Raw genomic sequence first — 21,064 nt, 5'->3', positions numbered from 1 at the left:
ACATGACTGGGTAGCTTGTTCCACACTCCCACCGCCCTTTGGGTAAAGTACTGGTTGGAGTCTGAAATTCTCTTCCACATCGTTGCCCCTTGTGCCCCCTCGTTTATGTTTCAGAAATCTCTTAATCTGGTGAATAAATTTAACCTGTTGCTGAGCAAAAGAACAACAAGGCATAACTACCAGATGGTAAAGAAATAACTATTAAAAAAGCAATACATATATATATATAGACCTGAGTTCCAAAACAGGACGTTCTGGGGGAAAAAAATTACAATAAAGACATCACGAATGAACTTTGATCTAGTTTCATGGCTGCTTGTGGTTTGAGTGATCGCAGATGGGCAGCTGAATATCTCAAGCTTGCACAGTATTATTAACCTGCATACCAACAGGGGAAAAACACATGAAAAAGAACTAACATTTGTGGTCTCGCAGCAAAAAAAAAAAAAGAGAACTCAGTAAAGAAAATATTTATCCTTTATTATTTCCATACATGCAGTACACCATAGAAATTATATTCTCTAAAATTTTACATAAAATATATTAGATTTTTCCCCATCTGTTCTTATAGAATAACATTCTTTTTTTTTTGTGCATGAACGTGGTCTGGATCTCCCTTGGCCAGCTGAGAGTTGAGAGCAGCGAGCAGAAGCAGGCCACCGGTCAGAGGCCGCCGGGCTCTCGGAGCTGCACGGCGAGTCCGCTCCACAGCACGGACAGAGCGGTCCTCCAGCCTTTTCAGCACTACCGGACAAGCAGACGCGTCGTCATGTCGTAATGCAAAAGAAACAGCCTTTCCTATTTTAATATCGGGCCACGGGTCACATTCCTCGGTGGAATGGGGTGGATATTCCTCAGCGCTGGACGCCGGAGCAGTTCAGTTGAATGGTATTGACGGCCTGGACTCGGAGACACTCAAGAGAGCAACAGCAGCGAGAGGCGGGTTGTAGCTGAGTCAGGGGGCAGACCGAACTGGACTCTCCTGGGTTTGTGCTCTGTCTAGGTCCTTCACAAGCGAACAGGCCATCGGTATTTTGACCCCGGGGCTGACCGCACCCGGTGTTGCTCATGAGGTAGTGTCCAGTGGAGGACGAGCACAGCCCTTGACATAAAACGGACAAGCAGGAATAAAATAAAACTGCAAACCCCCCCCCCAAAAAAAAACTAAAACAAAGTGCAAACTGGGAATTAGGTGCAAAAATCATTTCTTGACGAAATCAAATTAAAACGTGGGAGCTGCAGCCAAGCTCCTTCAAGTCGTCTTGTAATTTACAAACACACACGCCCTGTCACGGACAGGAGACAGTACCAGCCCAGTTCCCGCTGGGCTGGTACCGCTGAGAGCGGAAACAGAACACAGGGGTAATACACCAATCGATGTGAGGCGATCACACACCGCTGCAGAGCTCAGGCTCCTGGGCTTTGCCAGATGCAGAACACAAATTACATTCACTTTTTGGCGCCTGAGCGCTGGTGAGCCTGCACCTACATTCAGAGCACCGGCCCAGGCTAGTTATGTCGCTACACATGTGGAGGTATGCCTTTTCGGTTCTCAGACCATGCTGTAATTATCAGTCCCCCGCGGGCAGCAGGTGTCAGCCGAGTTGTCTTTGTGAGAAGCAACTGCAATTCTCAACTCCCTTCCGACACCTCCTCTGCTCTCTGATTGGACCTCTTCGTAAGGGGGCGGGGCAAGGGTTGTGGTCTGATTGGCCAATGGGCAGAGGCAGGTCGTCTCTGGTTGACTGCCCGGGACAGCGTGTGAAGGGTGGAGTCCGGGGGGCTCCCGAGCCAATAGGAGCTGAGTAGGACCCTGAGAGGGCGGGATCCGCTCTCCCCGGCTCCCATACACAGCCTCCTCATAGGAGGGAAGGGGAACGGGCCCGCCGTCAATCATCAGGTCCAGCTGGTCAGAAGACCGCCTAGTGTAAAAGCAAAAACAGTGGGAGTTAAAGATCTGAATGTTTATATTTTATGGAGACAATTTAACAAATAAAAATATCAAGAGGGTGTAAACTCCATACAGCAGGCCCTACTGGTCATCAAGCTTGATTGGCATGAGAATCTAATTTTGTGCATAAACAAACCAATTGGTTGAAACTGTTAACTGACAAAATCCTGTGATTGGATAAGATGAAGTTGGCCAGGAAGGTAATATTGTGGGTTTTTTTATTACACAACTGGGGAAAAAAGCAGTGGTTTTAGGAAAGTAATTTTTTTATAACATGAAGCTGCAGAAAAAAAGGATAAATAACACAGAAAATGTAGAGACTGCTTGAGCAGCCATGTTCTTGAGAGAGTTGTGCTGATTGGCTGAGCTAGGCCAGGGCGCCAGCAAGGGCAAGGGGTGGGGCTACCTGTCCGAGTGACACGGCTGGAGGCGTGACTTGATCACCACGCAGGCTGTGGTGGTCACCAGGAAGATGGACACGCTCACGGCCGTCATGGCAACGCCGGGAAGAGTGTTGGTATTCTGGTCTTCCGGTTCAGGGCTCCAGCCTGCGGACACAAGCAGGAAGGTCAAGCGGACAGAACAAGGACGGAGGAAGAGAAAGAGAGAGACAAACTGGTGCAGAAAGGAGAGCCACTCCCGATCCCGGCTGGATCTACTCTTCCAGGTTTTAGAAGACATCCAAAATCATAACTTGCTCAGTAGTGACCAACAGCGAGTTACTACAAGGATAAGAGGAGCAGGGTTTTGATCAAGACACCTCCAGAAAACATACCCTCACTCCTACACACAAAGTTATTACGCAGTCTAAAACCAAGAGCCTCTAAGACGAAAGACTGACTGGCAAAACAGAAGTGCCTGTCCACACACAGAGACAGTGTGCTGCCTACTAATCAGTAATGATTATTTAACCTTGGAAAGTCTGGTCTTGGACAGGTCAGATCTTCGATTCCAGCACCCATGCCCAGCTGAGTTGGAATTTCTCATAACTGGACATTGCTGCAGAACATATCCACTCGTTAGATGGCACCAGACTCTGAAGCTCAGGTAGATTTTTTGCATGCATCTCACTTCCTCACTTCCTCCTGGGTGGGGAGGCGGTGAGGAGTAGGCTGTGGTTCCCCCCACACCTGACACAGGAAGTGGTTTGAAGTGGGACAGAGTCACCACACTTTTCTGTGACACAGTGTCTGTTTTTACGGGGGAGGAGAAGAGACTGGGGTGACTTCCTGTTCCTAATGTAGGCTTCCTGTCCTATCTCTGAAAGAGGAAGTGGCAGATAACACAGCAGTGACTCAACTGGCAACCAGCGGGCTTTTGTTTATTTATTGGTGCCAATTCTGTTGCTTGACACCTTTGTTTTTATGCTGGCGGATTATACGTCGTTTATTTCTCTCTTACACTGTGCTTTCCCATTTATTTAATAACACAATGGTAGCTCGCATTTGCAAAAGGTTTTCATCGCAAAGGATCCCAGAGTACAGCAGGGGACCCCCTCCGCCCACCACCGGAGGGCAGCACCCCCCGGGCGACCCAGGGCAGCCGTTCCGCACCCGCAGTCCCACGGCACGGCGGATCCCAGGGGGGAGAAGTGAGAGCAGTGAGCCGCCTGCCCTTACGGCAGATCAGGGGAAATCTCCTCTGTCATGTGTGGTAAAAAGTGAAAACTAGAACAGCATGCAAATGGCCCGGCAGGGGAAAACTCCTGCAAGGTTTTCCGTCTCCCGGCACGGTCAAGCCTGCGATCGATCGCAAAGCTACGGCTGAGTTCACGCAAACTTCTACTTGTCTGCCGCCTGCAAAAAGGGGGAGGTGGACCCCTGTTTTTTTTTTTTTTTTTTTAACGGTTCGCCAGACAGAGCAGCTCAAGAACGCAGACCCCTTTCAGACGCGACTGCGACGTCTTCTCTGCTCAGGGGCCGGCCGGCCGGCCCGAGCTGGAAAATGCAGCCGTAGTGGGAGGTGTGTGCGTCTGTGGTGGTGGTGGGGGTCTTTCCCTCACCCCGAGATTTCAAACGGCGCAGCTGGGGGGGCCTCCCACGCGCTCTCCTCACCCGGGACGGAGACGCAGCCGGGCACCGCGGAGGTCCACCGGCCGTGGCGACACCTGGCGCTGCCCGGGCTGTCCTGCGGGAGGGAGTAGCCGGGCTCGCAGAAGTAGAGGATGATCCGGTTGTGGGGGAACCCGCGGCAGGGGGAGGGCTGGCAGCGGAAGCCCCCGTGTTCCGGCACCAGCGGGTGGCTGCAGTTCCGCCCTGGAGAGGGAGAGGGAGAGGGAGAGGGTTAAACTCTCGGGAACGGGACCGCGTCTGGACTGCGGCCACGGCTCAGAAGGCCCGCGGGGGGCTCCTGTTGGACCGAGGCAGAGGATCCACGCTTCGGAGCGGCGGTCGGGATTCTGAGGCTGGGGGTTCGAGTCCCAGCTGAGACACTGCTCTTGTACCCTTGAGAAAGATACTTCACCTGGAGTCAAGTACCCTGCCAAGTAAAACTCGTCAATTCTACAAACGTGGGCAGAATTTAAAGCAAACAAATGACTTCTGTCTACCCCGATTTCTCACTTAAGAAATTCTGGGATGATTTTCCCCAGAGGATATCCTCCCAGCTGCCTGAAGATATAACAGCATCTTCACAGTGTGCACACATTTCCCAGCAGGCCCTGGAGAAGGAACAGCGCACGTCTAGTGATACAAACCAAATAGGCAAGCACGGTGTGGCTGAGGTTTTCAGAACACCTTTACAGCTTCACGGTTGCTTCCCTCTTATGAGAAACAGGAATACATTTCACAGGGTGCTACATGAAAACTCACTGCCTGGCCCAACGGATGAAAACCCTCTGTTAACACTGAGTGTCATAGCACCATGAAAGGACAGACATCCAGAGCAACACTTCCTCAGTCAAACAGATCCCCACTCAGCAGTTTCCTCTGTGAGCCGAGTGCTGCAGAGCGCAAAATGTACAGTAACTTGCGCTTGATAATATCTTAGCTGAAAAGTCTGACACGTGGTTGCTGTTTTTAGAAGCACATAATAATAAGTTGCGATCTGACTGTGCAAGTACGACCCAGATGGTGAAAGTGAGACTGTGGAGCACTGTAGCGATTTTACACAGTGGTCTCCAGACCCCGTCCCCCTGGGCTCCTCCGTTCCTCTCATTCCTCCAGTGTGGATGTTGTCAGCTTTTCAGCAGAGCTAAGCTGGTGCAATGCATGTCCTACTCTCTGTAGTGCCTAAATCCACATTGAACAAACTTCAGTGTGTCCAGAATCCTGACCAAGTCTTGTGCAAGTATTCACTTGGGGTACCCCACGTCCGTCTACATACTGTGGGTGAGGGGCCTTCTCCTCCTGCGCCCCAAAGCTCTGGAATTCTATCCCTAAGGATATCAAAGAGTCACCCTCCTGAGCTCTTTCAAATCAAGACTAAAAACCTTCTTCTTTAGAAGGGCCTTTATTTGACTGCTTCTGGGTCTGGCCCTTTGCTTTCCTACTGTACTCCATATCCTTACAGTAGTAGTGTCTCCTCTCATTGTCTACTTTTTTTTCTTACTGTAAAGAGCTTTGAGAAACCACTTCTTAAGGCGCCACAAAAGATAAAATGTACTATTAATGTAGCAATAAGAAAAGACCATGTACTGCCTGCAGGATCCTGTTCTTTACAGATTGAAGATGCACACTGCATAAGCCAGTTCAATTGAACTCTGCATGACCCCGATCCCTTTGTTACTGGCTTAAGTGGACCAATTTGCCAGCATTTCCCCAACTCTTTATGCTTTAAAGAGAAGTAGAAACCTGCAGATACAGCAGCTCTCCTGGACACGAAATGACAAATCTTGGAGTAAGCAGTCATGTAGTCATGTTGCTCCAGCAGGAGGCTTCTCTATGTCCATATAATGCACATTCAACAATAAGAGCATCACACTGCATTGCACAGCTCACAGACTCTGCTCTGGTTGTCAGACAGGTCTTCACTCTCACATATGCTCAAACCACTGTGGAAGACCGAGTGAGAAGGGTCAACACAGTGACTATGCGTGGGAAAGGTTTTCTGTTTGCACCTAAGACCACTGCCTTTCTGCAACTAAAGCCTGTGATTCTTCACACCTGTGTATTCAACCAGAGTGAAATAAAACAGACTGCAGGATGCCAAATGGCATCTTCCTGTCCTGTTTTGTTTAGGTTTGAAAGACTTCTGACACTGTCCCCAACCCTGCATGTTCCTTTGATATGTTAAAGTCTCGCCTGATTTTAGTGTCTAAAAAGGAAAGTGTAACTTAAAGCGAGCGTGTCTTACTGAGTGCTAGAGCAAACCCTTTCTCTGGGATCTGCTCCCCTTCAGCTGGTTGAATTAAAGACCTCCATTTGACAATCTCCTAACCTGAGTGAAGACTGAGTTTTCTTCGACGCCACAATTTGCAGCCCTGCATTGACCTGCCTTATTAAAATGAGCAGCTGATGACAGCAGTTCTCCATTGTCAGCGTGACTACCCATCTTCTGCAAGAACACCTGAGATCGGACCCTGCACAACGCACGAGGCAAGATGTGCCACACGGTACGGGGGTGTTTGTGCCGGCTCCGTTTTGTGGCAGTAGTATTGCCTCTCTCCGCTTGTCAGCATATAGCAGGGCTCTTTTGTACTTCTTCTACTAAAGGAAGCAGGGATGTCAGAATGCGGATTGGTGGCGGTACCTTCTGTGGAATCCGGTAGCCAGGCAAGCACCAGGGCCGCGCTGCACAGGGCGAAGCGCACACGCTGCCATGAGGACACCGCCGGGTAGGACATCAACACTCCCCTGCAGAGACAGACACAGGGGACCCGTCAGGACCTGCTGGGGGAGGGGGCACCTGGCGCGTCATGTTCTACTCGGAGCAGAGCGGAGTCCAGCCCAGCCCAGGCCCCGCCTGGTCCGCGTGCGCGGACACGCGCAAACACAGCTGGAGGAGTCCAGACCGACTGGTACTGCCAGCCTTCACAGTAACGCTCCTGCGGCACTGAGCTTCCATGCACTCCTAGTTTCACAAGCTGCAGGCTGTTCTGCAAAATTGTACAAAAGCAAAAATTCCCCCCCCCCCCCACTGAGCTTGTCTGTGTGCCTACGATTAAGTTGGTTTCTGTCTTTTGTACCTGTAGACTTTACATCCCTTTAAAACTCAACCAGGAGTGTTTTGTCTTGTAGCAGAAGCCTTGAAAACAAGTTACAGTATATCCACATCTGTGCCTCTTTCAAAGGCAGCTCTGTCTAGCTGGTGGCTGCACCACTCAGAGCTGGAGCGGCTGGGCCGGTCCCCACCTTCTCAGCTGTGAACCACATGACAGGAGGCTGGAAGCCAGTGGGTGTGAGAACAGAGTGACACCTTGGGGAGCTGACTGCAGAGGCCCCAGTATGACTAGATGCACCGTCAGCTTTTCCTCTGGTTTCCCCTGAGCTGTTTGGATCTGCACTGTTTTCTCACAGGTCTGTGTCGCATGAATTAACCACAGCAAACACTTCCCAGGTCAATCAGACAAATCAACTGCATTGCACTGCTGCTTTCTCGAGTCCCGTTTTAAACTCCTCCCACTGACGCACTGGAGGGAACCATTTTCTGGTGTTGGCGTTTTTCAAGGGTCTTTGCCCAAACACCACACCTAAGGGCAGGGGCTTTCCTGGTTTGCGAAGAGCAACAAGCAAGCTGCCCGACTGCCACAAGCCAGGGCGCCTAGAAATGGGGGCACACCCTGGAAACTGCAGCTGAGCGCCGTGCAGCCAAGCATGGGGAAACCGCAGGGGGGAGTGGAGTAACACAGCACAGCTGTGCAGCACAGCACAGAGCACACCAGGCAGGGTCTTGTGTGCAAAGCCAGAGCACTTCAGGGAAAAGCGTGGGAACTGTGAGCCGGAGCTCCGGCTGGGAGCCACCCTGCTCGGAAGCAGCGCTGGTTCGCCACTGGCGAAAGCCACTGGGAGTTTTCTTTGGAAAAGAAAGTGCCTCCCAGTCCTGCCTCACGGCGAGAGGAGTCAGAAGCTTTCTCCGAACCCTGGACTGAGCTGGGTCTCCTTCAGCACCCCCGAAAACTATAGGGGACCACGTCCCGTCCCATTTCACCCCGACCCTGCAGCAATTGCGATGGGGAACCCCCTGGACTGTATGTACTGTATACAGCCATGGCCATTATAATATTTCCAGCACATGCACTTTCACTGACTGATTCTCTAGATATTGCTATCAACTGCGCCAATGCACAGTTACATTGCTTTTAATAGACATGACTCAGACACATCCCCTATTGCCAGCCTTATGAAGGTTTGTTATGTGATGCCTGCAACAGCTGCTAAGCTCAGGCAGTCAAACTGAAACTGCCTGGCCATCAAGAAATTATTTATTTGCCATTGCAGATTGTGTAGCTGAAACTTTTTATTTCCACCCCCTCCAAAGGAGAGGAGCTTTAAAAACAAGCTGTCAATAATGCACACAGCGCTAGAGTCCATCTAGGCGAGACGGCGTAGCTGGGCTGATAGCTGAGCAAAACCCGGCAGCAGCAGAACTATGCGTGTCAGCTCAAGGTGCGATCTGCTCTCCTTCCCTGCTGACTTACTGACCCCATCTCTCTCAAACAGCCGAGCCGAGCAAGGCCAACGCGACTCGCAAGTATCTCCGTTTCGAGGAAACGGGCACAGTCCCTTGACATCTTAACACAGTGACAGAAGGGGCTTGCTCAACACTGGACCTGCGAATTTCGGCAAGTGACCACTGTTCCTCCTTTTCCAGGAAAGCTGGGTGACACCCGGAACCTGACCTCATGCGATAGAGATTGATGGAAAAACGTTTCAACACGTCTTCCACGGACCCGCGGGAGTAACTAATCCGTTGACGTTACTCCGTTTTACACCAAATGCATTTTTAAGGTTTACCTTCCCATTCACCGAAGTGTACCGGTTTTAGGCTGTAATAGAGTTATTACATGTGGACAGACATGCCTGTCGCTTTGATAGCTACATCTGTCTTGAGTGAGGCTTACTGTCGTCATTAAACAAAAACCCACAAACTTTCTAACCCTTTAACAGGGAAACGCACCTCGGTCAGTTACTTTACATCAAAGCGACCAACATCGGGAGATATTTAACAACCAGAATACAAAGCCTGGATATATTTTTTAATTAATCTAAAACAAAACGGTACAATACTCACCTATAGCTTCTACAAGAAGGTTCGTTATTAAAAAAAAAGCTGCTATACAGAAACGAGGAACAATTCCCGGCGTCAACCAACCACCACACACACACACTCCTTTCGGTATAGGATAAGTGCCAGAATATTTGTTATTTTTCCAACAAAATCTTGAGGTGCGCGCCGTCCGGAGATGAAGCCGTCTGCCGGTCCCAGGCGCGAGCTGCTGCGGGCCGGGACTTTTAACTGTGCCTCGAGCTCCGGGCTCCCGCACACCTCTGACGTCACAGTCCCCGCCCCGCGGTGGGGCCGTGGCGTTCGGGAAGTCTGGCCGCTTTGCAGAACAGCTTTGATAGATAAATACGTCGGCGCCCCCGCTTCTGCCCTGATGGCAGCGGCGGTCTCCTTTGCCCGCTTCCTCCCTACGTGGCAGCCGAGACTCGAGTACGTTTTTGCTCCAGCTGATGCGCTCGTGCCTGGCTCGTATCGTGGGCCGTTCCCGCTGTTTAAAAGCGTCCGAGTGCGCTTCTTGCGAATTGGGGTTGGGGTTTTTACCATGCACGCAAAAAAATAAAATAAAACACCGGGTCTGTGTTCATTTTCTGCGGTGGAAAAAGGTGCGTTTCTGTAATAGCTCCGTTTTGAGCCGAGACTTCAACAGCGAATGACTCAGACGAGAAACGTTTAGCAAAACTTTCTAAGGTTAGAAAATTTTCTAACCCGAGAGCGCAATATGTATACGAAAGGTGTCAGTCCCACGCTGCGTCAGTTGTGTGAAATCGAGAGGTTCCTCGGAAGACTAATAACCTACACCCCCCACACTTTGACCTATATTCTTGAGTTCTCTTACACAAAAAAAACTACACAAGCATTATTTCGTGATTTATTTTTGTCTGATGGGCACGGGTGTAAAACTCAGTCCGGAGCGGCGCACTGTCCCGTCTCCGCAAGTGTCTTTACCCCCTGAGCTGTGTTGAACCCCCGGCGGAAAGGTAGCAGGTTATAAGGAATTCATGTAAGATCGTCCGTGAATCTGGAATTGCGACTCGGGCAGTTTAAAACAAGCGCACAGAGGCCGTGCGTTTGTTTTACTCGCGATAATCCGAGTGCGGATGAGACGCGCCGGATGAACACTCCGGGAGGGATCTTTCTCAACTCAATCGCCCAGTAGCCAACTTTCGGTTCCCGACTGCTGTCGAGCCACGACTTCTGCTTTCGGAGTCATTTCCTTATTTCACCAGAGCTGCGGGCGTGTGGGTCTCGATTCATCTCGGCGCACAGCTGGAATATTCCAGTTTGCTTCTCTCATAAACTGGTAGGATCACGGATGATCACTATAGCGACCACAATAAGACAAGGAGAGACGAGAGGACAAGGCAGTCTTATTCACTTTTCAACGCCCCATACCTTTTAACAGCTGACATATCACATTTCATCAACGTCGATGATTATCAAGAATGGGAAATACGGAAGGTGTTATAACCAATTCCAGATTAACGAAGTGTAGAACTTGTTAAAAAACAGCTGAACTTAAATCGAACTGTTTTTTTAGACTGTTCAACTTCAGCTGTATTTAAAGAGTTACTTCAAAAAGTTTTTAAGAGTTTTGGCGGTTTTGAAGTCTGTTGTGTCAAGGAAGTTAAAGACAGGAGAGGATGTTGTGGCTTCAGTGCTGTGTCATTTTTCAACACCTCAAGCTGAAGCCCTGCGAGGTGGCGACTGGGGATACTGGTACAAGTCCAGTTGTGACTTCACCGACTTGGGATAAGCCCATCACATTTTGTCCAAGGAGTTGGTCCTCAGCACACATATACAGTACAGAAAGGCGCTTAAGTCTTCTACGTATTTAACACTCTAAACTACATTCGGCAGCTGGTTAAGCTCAGATTCCTCTCCATCTATTTTCAATCCGAACCTCTGGTCGTGACACCAGAGCTGGAAAGAAAATGAAAGTAATAGAAAGCTGAAAAGACTTCTGATGAAGGCAGATCCCCTGGTCACTGCTCGTCATCTGTAACCAGCTTTCTCAAACCAGGCTCTTTCACCTGAAACCCGCTGTATGTCTGTGCACCAGTGTCTAGGCCCTAAGAGATGAGCCACAGCTCCTGCACTGAGCTGCAGAGCTGCCAGAGGGTCTGGGGATCCCTTCCCCACTTCCCCACTGTCCCCCACTGTCCCTGTGCTCCCAGAGTGGGTCCAGGCCTCGTCACGTTGGTGGTCCCAAACTAGACGGGCAGGGCGTCCCATCCCTGAAAGCTTCGTTTGTGCCCTAGCCAGTCCGGAGGACTAGCGGTGAAACTCAGGACACCAGGACGGGTGTGTAAACTAAGGTCTGGGCACTCAGGGCAGCAATCAGGAAGCCATGAGCTCCAACACTTGTGCCTGTGGGCTGTAGGCAATTTCTTGGGATGCTTGAAGAAATGACTGGACAAAAAGCCTTCCCTCAAGAGCTCGGGAAAAAAAAATCTACAATGGCCTTCTAGGCCCAGAGCTCTGCCTCCCTTCGTCAACAAAGAACTAAGGGAGAGAGGGCAAACAGGGACATCGGAGGACACCTATTCCTGCTCAGACCTGCCCTCTTCCAGTGCAGAGTTCAATAGCATCCCCAGTTAACTGCTAGGAGGGCAGCAGGGCTGAAAAAACCACATCCGTCCTTAACAAATTCAGAAAAAAGGAGAAGACATGAAATCCTCCATGTCTGCTGTTGACTTACACACAAGAGCCTACAGTTGGTAAAACCTCAATCGCACCGCTACGCAATGGAAGCCTTAGGGCTGTGTTCTTATGCACATGTGTGCACACATGAAGACAATACAGAAAAAAGTCCAAACATTAATTTCACACAGAAACTACATATTTTTTAAAAAATGTATTTGCAAAACTATTTAAAATCTGCATTATGCAAAGGGTTTTTCTTCATTTTTTTCCTTTTATCTATAACAGAGGAAATTCATTCAGGAAAGAACCATTAAAGTCAAATAAAACATGTCCCCCCACCCCCCACCCCTCTTCACACGCACACACCCCACACTCTCGAGCACGCACACAGTCTGAAAATCCACAATACTGCTGCACTAGAGCCCGGGAAAGAAGACAATGCAAAAGAGTTCCAAATGCACCACGTTCCATTTGACATAAACATGTCCCAGTAGTTGTCACTGTCTGCGTGTGAGAGCTGTGATGGTCGACCCCTGCAGCCCTGAGGTGTGATGGAAAATGAAGACGGCTCAACGTGAGGTTTTGTTCCAGAACTAAAACGCGGATGAAACGAGCATCTTTAAGACGGGTACACATATAATCCCCAATACCAAGGCTCTTGGCTTATGCAAATCATTCTGTTATCGTTCCTCAGGCATGTCACTCAACTACGGCAGGCAATGAATTAAATGTCATCATGTATCATATTGTTGGGCACGTCTCCAACAATGACAAAGGGGAAGGCTGGAGTTATCTGTGTGGGCATGAAAAGGTGTTGTTATTGTCACTCACACTGTTCCTGGATATTGCCCCACAGACCTCTGCAGTTTCTTGTATCCAATCTGCAGTTTTGTAAATCAGACAAGAGTGACAGCAAAATGCAAACTGGGGGGTTGGGGGGGGGAGGGAACAACAGTAAAGCTACACAAGACAGATTTTTAACCACGTGCATTTGTGACACTGCATGCTTCGCTTGAAAAAAGAGTTTTAAAAAGCATTCCTACCAACGGCTATGCTCCCAGTGCTGCTGAAAAGTTCTTTTCAAGATACGTCAAAAGGCATTGCTCAGCATTTCTGTCCTTTAAATTAAATATTCTACTAACTAGTTATACTTCGCTGTGCAGTCACCAATTTGTTGGATCTGTGTGCACAAGTAAAGTAGCCCTGCTAATCTTAGCGAATCTATAGGGCCACTGCCAATCCAGAGCAAGTGTTTCTAATGAGTGGACTTTGTCAAGTTGCCACTATGACTATGAAATACAGCCACCTGCTCCATTAAAACAGGCACAGCTGCAAACGCAGTGGCATCACCCCATGCTTCCGCCTGGGCTACAGCCACTAGCAGCAGTGTTAGTGTCAGCTCCATAAAGTTCTACTGGTGACACAGCAGAAAGCACATGTGCGTCAATGGTAAGACTGCCTATGAAGTACTGGCCTATGGAGAATGTCAGCTCTTTGAGTGTCTCTCTTTCCCCAAGAACAGTCAGGAGTCGGACATAAACGGACCCCGACTCCAAAACCCATTTCCGTTAATTCAGAATACACCCTTCAATGTCTGCCACTAAGACAATTTAAAGGTCACTTCCCAATAAAGAGGTTTACCACCCCACCTCCAACAAAAATCTTTTTAAAAAAGGAGCACTTCTTAGCAATCCAATCACAGTTTTTACCTCAAGGCGTTGAGCTGAGAACTATAAGATGAGATGTGCCAACACTCACCAACTAGACAAACCAGGACAGTGATGCACGGCTAATTGGTCCCTTGAGTGAGCAACCAGAGGGAATGTAGTTTTATAGGTCCATGTTCATCCAGCTGAGAAAGCGTTACAATAGAATGTGCTGAATGTTTTCATTGTGCTGCAGCAGAGACTCATTCACCCGTAGGTTTGATTGAAATACTGCTCAATTTTCATGAAGGTCTGAATTTTGGATCATGAACAACGTAGTTTCCAGGGGTTTTCTTCCCAGGGGTTACTGGAATAAACGGCTCGACTGAAAAAGCGTAACAACTGTATAACAAAAACAAGGTCTTGGGAGTCCACGGGTCCACATTTAGAAATTCTTTTACCCATTGCCCCCAAAAAACAAAGTCTGAAATTACTAATACTGTAATTAAATTCCTAAGCCCCACAGACGCATTTGAAGATAAAATTCTAATTGAACCTTGAGGCAACAAATCAGAGTAAAGTTGGCACAGTAAAAAAAAGGCATTTTTCCCCAAGCATACATTTAGAAAAAAAATACTTTCTTCTAAAAAGTCTTTTCTTTTAAAAGGCAGTTTCGATAGTGTTTGAGTGTCATAGCCTCTCAGGGCGACTGACAGTTACTGGAAAGGAAAAACTGGAGAACAATGATCCTTCCTCTCTTCAGTGAAGCAGTGGCACGTCAGGAATACAGCGAGTGTCTGTAGTGTTGCCAGAAAGGGCCACCCTGACCCTTAACGCACAAAGCAGCTGGCGTGTTCTAGTGCGTGTCGAAAGTAGTGTTCGTGAAGAGCGCCGAGCTGGTGATCAGTCTCCCAGTGCACAGCAGTCTGATCCATTTCAGGCTGGACTGGTTTGCGTCATTTCCCTGTTCTCCTCTTCTTAGTGGAGCCTTTGCTTATTGCCTGGGACTCCACGCAAAGAGAGACCAGAGAGCTATGGGAGCGTGCACAGTGTGCATCTCCACCAGGGCACGTCCGTGTGGGTCTGCACCCATGCCTGCCGGTGCAGGAACACGCGCCCCCTCTCTCGTTGGCGAGCGTGTCTGTGCACAAGCCATCGACGGAGCACGGGTGCACAGGTGGTAGTGCCAGTTGTTTGTTGGGCGCCCTGGTGTGAAGTTTTGGCCTTTATTTGAGATCAGCGCGTGAGAGCCTGGCCTGAGATTGTCTGTGGCTGCGTCGGCGTAGGAGTGGAATACGTCTCCACACAACATGAATTCACACCTCTGCACCAAAGCAAACTAATTTACCAAAGCATGAGCGCTTTTCGGGAAGCGCCGAGGCTCGTCGTGGTCACGCCTGTGGTCAGAAGCAGCACTGGCAGACAGGAGTGCATGACTCTGTATTGAAGCTGTCTGCACGGAGTCAAGGTTATCTTGCTCTAAAGCACCCACCGTGAATTTTACGAGTAAAGAAAGAGGAAAAAAAAAGTGTGAACTCCTGCCAGTTTTGAATGCTACGACAGAAATCAAATTTCATTGCTGGGCTGCCAGACTGAGACCCACAACTCAGCTAAGCAATTCAGGCCCCTGGAGTGGTTATACGTGAGAAGTTAACAACACACATTCACATCTGCATTCAGTAATGGTAACTCTTAGGAAACAGTGATAGTCGGCTCAGATTTACATTCAAACAGTCCCCCTCCCCCTTTCCCTGGCTTCTGCTTTCTCCAGCATTGTGTGTTTCAATGTACCCCAGCAGTCCAGTCGTTCAGAACCCAATGAAATAAAGAAATAGTTGAAAATCCAAAGCAACACATTACAATGATAAAAAAAAACAATGAGAAAGAGCTAAATCCCAGCCTCTCAATGCCCCCCCGTCTTAGAAAGAAAACCACAAAACAAATCTACATGCATCAATTCGAAAGGAAACGTTTTCTGTCATGTCATTAAAAATATTCTAGACTGTCTACTCTGAGTGCGACACTCTTAAAAAAACTGTAGCCTCTCTACAGTGCTTAAAACAGCCCATCGTTGTAGTCAAAAACGATATAGAATTTAATATATTTATAATATTCATATAAAAAAACAAAACAATTCCAGTGTTGATCTTTGCTTTAGTGTCCTTAACACAAACACTATTTCTAAAAGTTTATATATATATATCAAATCGCGGTCCTTCTTCAGTAGTATCTTGTTGTGTATCGATGGTGGTTTTTCCCTCTGAGTGAACAGTAGTGTTGCAAAGAATTTCTTTTAAAAATGAGGAAGTATCCAGTTTTCCGGAAGAAGAGTGGGGTGGGAAAAGGACCTGGATTTGCTGTGCCCTCCCAGTCGGGAATGACTCGAAATCCTGCTTCACCACCAATAAGTTCTCACCAGGCAAATGGGGGGAAAAAAATCTAATAAGTTTCCAGTTGCCCTTTCTTGTGGTGGAAGGCCAGCACAAAACGCAATGCGATGTGATTTTTGTTTTTAGCAGAAGAAGAAGAAGAAAAAAACATTTTCGTGTTGCAATTGTCCAAGCTCAGAGAAGCGGCAGCACGGACTCAGGTCTCCGTGTGCCGCAAAGGTCCGTCATAAATAGCTCCGTAGTAGTGTGAGGCAGACCGCTGCTGCCAGCGGAGAATTTAAAAAACACATCTAACCCGGCCCTACAAAATCAGTGAGAAAGTCAGAGATACTTCAGGGGGTCAAGGCTGCTCCCATCCTTGTCTCCTCTGCACTTGGCGGCCTGCGTGGTTCCTCGGTAGTGAAGGGGGGAGCCGGGAGGAGGGACGCCCAGTCCTGAGGGCGTGCAGCAGGGCGGCGGCCTGTCTGTAGTGTCAGTGTCGAGACTTGGGGCGTCTCCCCCAGGCAGGGGGGGACACTCTGACGGGACAAGCAGGCAGGCGTGTCCGTGCGCGGTGCCCTCATCTCATCCGGTTCTGCCGCATGAGGGGCACGATGCAGGAGGGCGGACCGGCCTTGCTCAGGAACGGGTGCTTCAGCAGCTCGCTGGCGGCGGCCCTCTGGGCGGGGTCCCGCACCAACATGCGGTCCAGGAAGCCCTTGAGGGCCGGGGAGACCTGCAAGCCAAGTGCGAAGAGCCACAGTAAGGCCACCGCGTTCGGTCTTTCTAACGAAGGAAGACCCACAAAAATCACAGACCGACAGGAAGACAAGACGCCAATATCACAACCACAAGCTGACTTCAGCTGAGCTGAGGTGGGGTCTTCTACCACAACCACCGTTAACTATGTGCAGGATACATAGAGCTGTAAGCAGGAAAGGTGTGGCATGATCTGAAAAGACAGTTGAGCAGCTAACGAGGACAACATAACAAAATACAAATATGGGTGTAACAAAATGAAGGGGTGAAACGCTGGATCCCAGCCCTGTGGTCAAGAGGACCCAACCTCACCAGTTTCCTTTTAAACACACAGACGGAGTACAAATGCCCTGTAGACTAATATCATCTCAAACCTTTTAAGAGGAGATGGCTTTACCAATTTGTAATGTCTCTGAATTAGAATAGGAGCCTAAACATTTTTTTTCTACACAAACTCTGTGGAGTCTGGAACAAAGTACTGTCTGGGTAGATGAAACCAATTTTGGGGCTTTGTCTTTAGAAAACCAGTTTGCTGCTTTAAACAGTGTTGGTGGACTAGAGACCAGGATGTCCAAAGCAGCACACCGATGGGGAGACTGTGTTGTGGATGAAATCCTTTGGGTGAGACGTTGCACTGAGTTCCTGACTACTTGGTCATTACAGATTCAAAAGACTAGTGAGCCTTGTGGTTTTCACTCAATTCCACTGTGGGCTTGAGTGAAGACTCTGAAGTCCATTGCTCTTTTGCACTTAATTAGCTGTTCAGTGGGGCTGCCGTTACAGAGACCACGTGTGGTAGAGTGGATACCTATGTGTACAGTGCAATGGGGTCCTTTGGGCTAATAATGTTATGGAAATTAGGGGAATTATTAAAAGTGTAACATGGTTTAAAACACTCCAAGCATGAATGTCGGAGGTCTCCACACAAATTACCATTAGGATACAAAGAGAAAATCAGGGATGGGAAATCTACTTCCATCTCAGAGTAGCCACTTCTTACCCACAATGCTGTGTGCATGCCAACACCAGATGAGTGATGTCCGAGTTTGGAAAATTTACTCAGCAAAAAATAAGATGGGCATTTGGAAATAAAATAACACTTCAGGACAGATTTCTGTCTATCAGATTCATTGGGGGCTCTATGCCTCTCTGAACAAGAAGTGGATCAAACAGCAGTGCAAACACGGTCTCTTCTTGCTAGGTTTCCAATGTCGAGGGTGACTTGCCTTGTGGATGTTTTTGAGTTTGGGGGGCATGTTGTCCCGGATCATCTTCATGGCTTTGAGGGGGGGCTCGTTGAAGTAAGGGGGCTCCCCGTCCACCATCTCAATGACCATCACCCCCAAGGACCAGATATCCACCTGCAGGGGAGAAGAGTGAAAAGAGAATGAACACTGAATGACTGCTGGCTTGGCACTCAACCTATATGACACCTGCAGTCTACGCATACTGATGCAGCTACTGATGTGAATTTCTATGTGACAAGTGACCACTATGAAGTATTTAAACATAAAAAGCCAGCACATGGAAGCATGACCTTCTAAAACAAAGTCCATCCAATGGGCAAAACTGTCCAGTTCTGCCAAAATACTGCATGTGCCTGCTTGAGCGCCTTGCATGGCACACAAGGTAACATGTCTGTGCCCGCTGTGTTTGTGTCCATTCTCTTAGAATATGACTAAGCTTTGTAAGGAACGACATGGGTACAGTAAACTGTTCATGAGGTTTAGAAATCAGCAGTATGGGTTTATTTGAAGGTTTTTACTACACATCTCGATATTAACATGTGGTTAAAAAGTGATTTCTGAGGGAAGGAACACTGCCAGTCATGCATGCTCTATAGAATGTGGATGAACACCATCCCCTGCTGAAAGCCAGCAGAGGAGTGTGATCTAGGGTTTCCTGCCGCAGTGAGAAAGGCGGAAGCTGGATGGCAGGGCAGTTTACCTCCTGGCCATAGGGCAGTCTGGAGATCAGCTCGGGAGCCATCCAGTAGGGTGTGCCCACCAGGGACTTGCGCCGCTGGACTTCTTTAGAAACCTGGGCACAGAACCCGAAATCGGACAGCTTCACCTGCGAAAAAGCAGACATACACAGCACTCAGCAACCGGGCTCCTGCAAAGCCTGTGATGACAATTTTAAGGACTCTTTGTCCTGCCTTATGAGAGCAGATTAGACTTCTACTGCACAACAACTTACATTTGAGCTGCATATTATAAATGGCAACACCGGATGTTGAACATTTCAAGGTTTTTACTTTATTTTAAATCGACTCTCATGAGACAGACAAAGCTTCGAATATTCAATGTACAACTTTGCTGCATTAGCACTGAAAATGTAAACTGGCGCTGGAAATCCTGGAAAGGAATGAAATGCAGTGGAATGGGAATTTTCCCGGTTTATGCGTCTTCAAAAACTCCACCTCCAGATGGAACTACCATCACAAAGAGAAGCTGAAAACTTTTTGAGAGGGAAGACGAGGGAACATCTTCATTTTCTCTTCAATACCGAAACTGCACTGTATTCAAGCTGAAATAAACTGAACGTGCAAAACAGAGAAACCACTTGAAATAAACAGGATGAGGAAAGTGAAACCCTTGAACCAAGATCAAAGGCAGTTCGGAGGAGATATAATAGAGACGAATATTAGATACGCCTATGTAAAAAGTTTAATAGATAATATAAGTGTGTGACAGTGCACTTACAATATCACAGTGACGGGAAATTGTCCCCTTTTACAGTAAGTGCATCAGAGTCTGCTTTGTCAGTTCTTATGTGCTACACAAGAAACCCAGTTGCATTGGTCACCATAATCCAGGCAATCCTGGTTCTGGAGGTCCAGAGTCTCTGCAAGTATTCATTCTGGCTCTCCATAACCTAATTGGCTCATTAATGGCTTAATGGGACCATCCCAACAACCCTTTCCAGCTCGACACACTGGCCTCCACGATCAGAGCCGTTTACCCCCGCAGTAAACCATCACTATGTACAGCCTTGTGAGCTTTTTGTAAACTACAGATGATTTGTGATGTCCAGGATGGTGAGCTCTTTGGGCAACTTCAAACAAGGTCTGGGATGGGGTCCTTGGCCAATTAGCGTCTTAAGCCCCAGAGCAGCAGGACGGGTGTCAGTGACCGCTCGAGGACTGCCCTGCTCATGCCTCCCAGGCCAACGAGCTGCACGAGTGTCCAGTGAGCTGGACTGAAAGGAGGCTCCTACCCTGCCGTCGTGGGTCAGGAGGATGGAGTCGCTCTTGATGTCCCTGTGGATGACACCCTGGGCGTGCAGGACAGACAGCGCCTTCAGGACAGACAGGCACACGGTGGCGATCTGCTCCTCGTTCATCCTGAAATGGGAGACACCCGAAATGAAATCTCACTAGGGTTTCTCCCTCGGGGGGTTAAAATCCATTGGGAACCATGGAATGAAAACTGTACATTAGAAACCTACCCCACATTCATACAGGCATTCGTGTTTCGGCTCCATGAATGATCTTTCAGCAGCATCAATTTACAGCGCATCCGGAACTAACCTTGGCCCCAAATCTAAAACTAACATTACATTTATATATAAACATACTTTGATCTCTGTGCTGTTAAAACTACTATATGCTGCACTTGGTGTTAATGAAACAAGACTGCCCTGAAGAAAAATAAGCAGAGCGGACTCAAAATACCACCACCTGGTGGCACGAAGTGGAATTACTTTGAGGAAAAGTCTGCCCTTTCATAGGGAAATTACAATATAAAAAGATTTTTTTATATGAGAAAAACTGAAATGTTTTAATTTTTAAGATCTGCTTTAAAGGAACCCAGAACATGGTCTGTTTTTCATTTGACTATGATATCGAAGTGGTCATGAAAGATGCTTAGTATCGAAGGAGAAGAAGTGTAGGGGTGAATGACTGAACAATCTGAGCGAGACAGATTCTCTCCCCACCTCCTCCTTAAATGGACCCACCTGACTCACCATCACGAGGGGAAAGAAATGTGTTATCTTGTTCGGTAACCGAAGGGAATGAGAAGGTGGGATCCACATCCCAACCCGATGTGAATCTACCCCCCCCTTCAAAAAGCAAACATGTTTGATTCACACCTAAACCGCAAAAGACATTTCCGTTTTGAGTGACTCCCATGGGTAATCTTAGGTGCCCATCCTGGTACAGAACTCTACACCCGTTTTGGAAGCCAGTTCTTGATAATTATGGACCTTGCCAGCGTTTTCACCGGTGACAGTTTGAGGTCGCAGCCACGCAGCGAGCGGAGAGGAACTAGTTGCGAATGCCTTCAGGATTAGCCTGGCTACAGGAAAAGCAGGTTACAGATGACAGGCTTGTTGCTGCAGTTATTTTTGGAGGAGCAGTGAGAACCGGCAACGAAGTTAGATTTGCCTGCTGTCTATTTTTAGCTCTCCAGGAAGACCACAGTATCAATCAGCAGCGCATTTCTAGTCTGTGAATCAACCTGGTCGCTGGAGGCCACTCCTCCAAACTTCCTCAGCTCTCTAGGTCATGGGATGCAGAACCCCTGCTC

At 48.3% G+C, this 21,064-nt stretch overlaps 2 protein-coding genes across 5 annotated transcripts in view; both read right to left on the bottom strand.

The window, feature by feature from the left end:
• Window positions 1-459: 459 nt before the first annotated feature.
• LOC102689512 (sushi domain-containing protein 6) lies at window positions 460-9,204 on the bottom strand. Its single transcript, XM_015340612.2, has 5 exons — window positions 9,122-9,204; window positions 6,641-6,744; window positions 4,006-4,206; window positions 2,358-2,499; window positions 460-1,922 (listed from the first exon to the last, which is right to left on the bottom strand). The coding sequence occupies exons 2-5, from the start codon at window positions 6,732-6,734 to the stop codon at window positions 1,553-1,555; spliced, it is 807 nt and encodes a 268-aa protein (XP_015196098.2). The 5' UTR covers window positions 6,735-6,744; window positions 9,122-9,204; the 3' UTR covers window positions 460-1,552.
• A 2,750-nt stretch (window positions 9,205-11,954) lies between these two features.
• Window positions 11,955-21,064, bottom strand: part of pak4 (p21 protein (Cdc42/Rac)-activated kinase 4) — a 41,107-nt gene continuing 31,997 nt past the window's right edge. For all 4 annotated transcript variants that reach the window (XM_069186375.1, XM_069186376.1, XM_069186377.1 and 1 more), the window contains exons 7-10: window positions 19,752-19,878; window positions 18,480-18,605; window positions 17,759-17,893; window positions 11,955-16,509 (exon numbers count right to left, since the gene is read on the bottom strand). In XM_069186375.1, coding sequence (XP_069042476.1) covers window positions 16,354-16,509; window positions 17,759-17,893; window positions 18,480-18,605; window positions 19,752-19,878 — 544 coding nt within the window. In that variant the 3' untranslated portion in view covers window positions 11,955-16,353. The remainder of the gene's footprint in view (window positions 16,510-17,758; window positions 17,894-18,479; window positions 18,606-19,751; window positions 19,879-21,064) is intronic.

The sequence above is a fragment of the Lepisosteus oculatus genome, chromosome 3 (genome assembly GCF_040954835.1).
Source record: "Lepisosteus oculatus isolate fLepOcu1 chromosome 3, fLepOcu1.hap2, whole genome shotgun sequence".
In the NCBI taxonomy this organism is placed as follows: Eukaryota; Metazoa; Chordata; class Actinopteri; order Semionotiformes; family Lepisosteidae; genus Lepisosteus; species Lepisosteus oculatus.
This window is presented reverse-complemented; position numbering and strand designations above follow the sequence as displayed.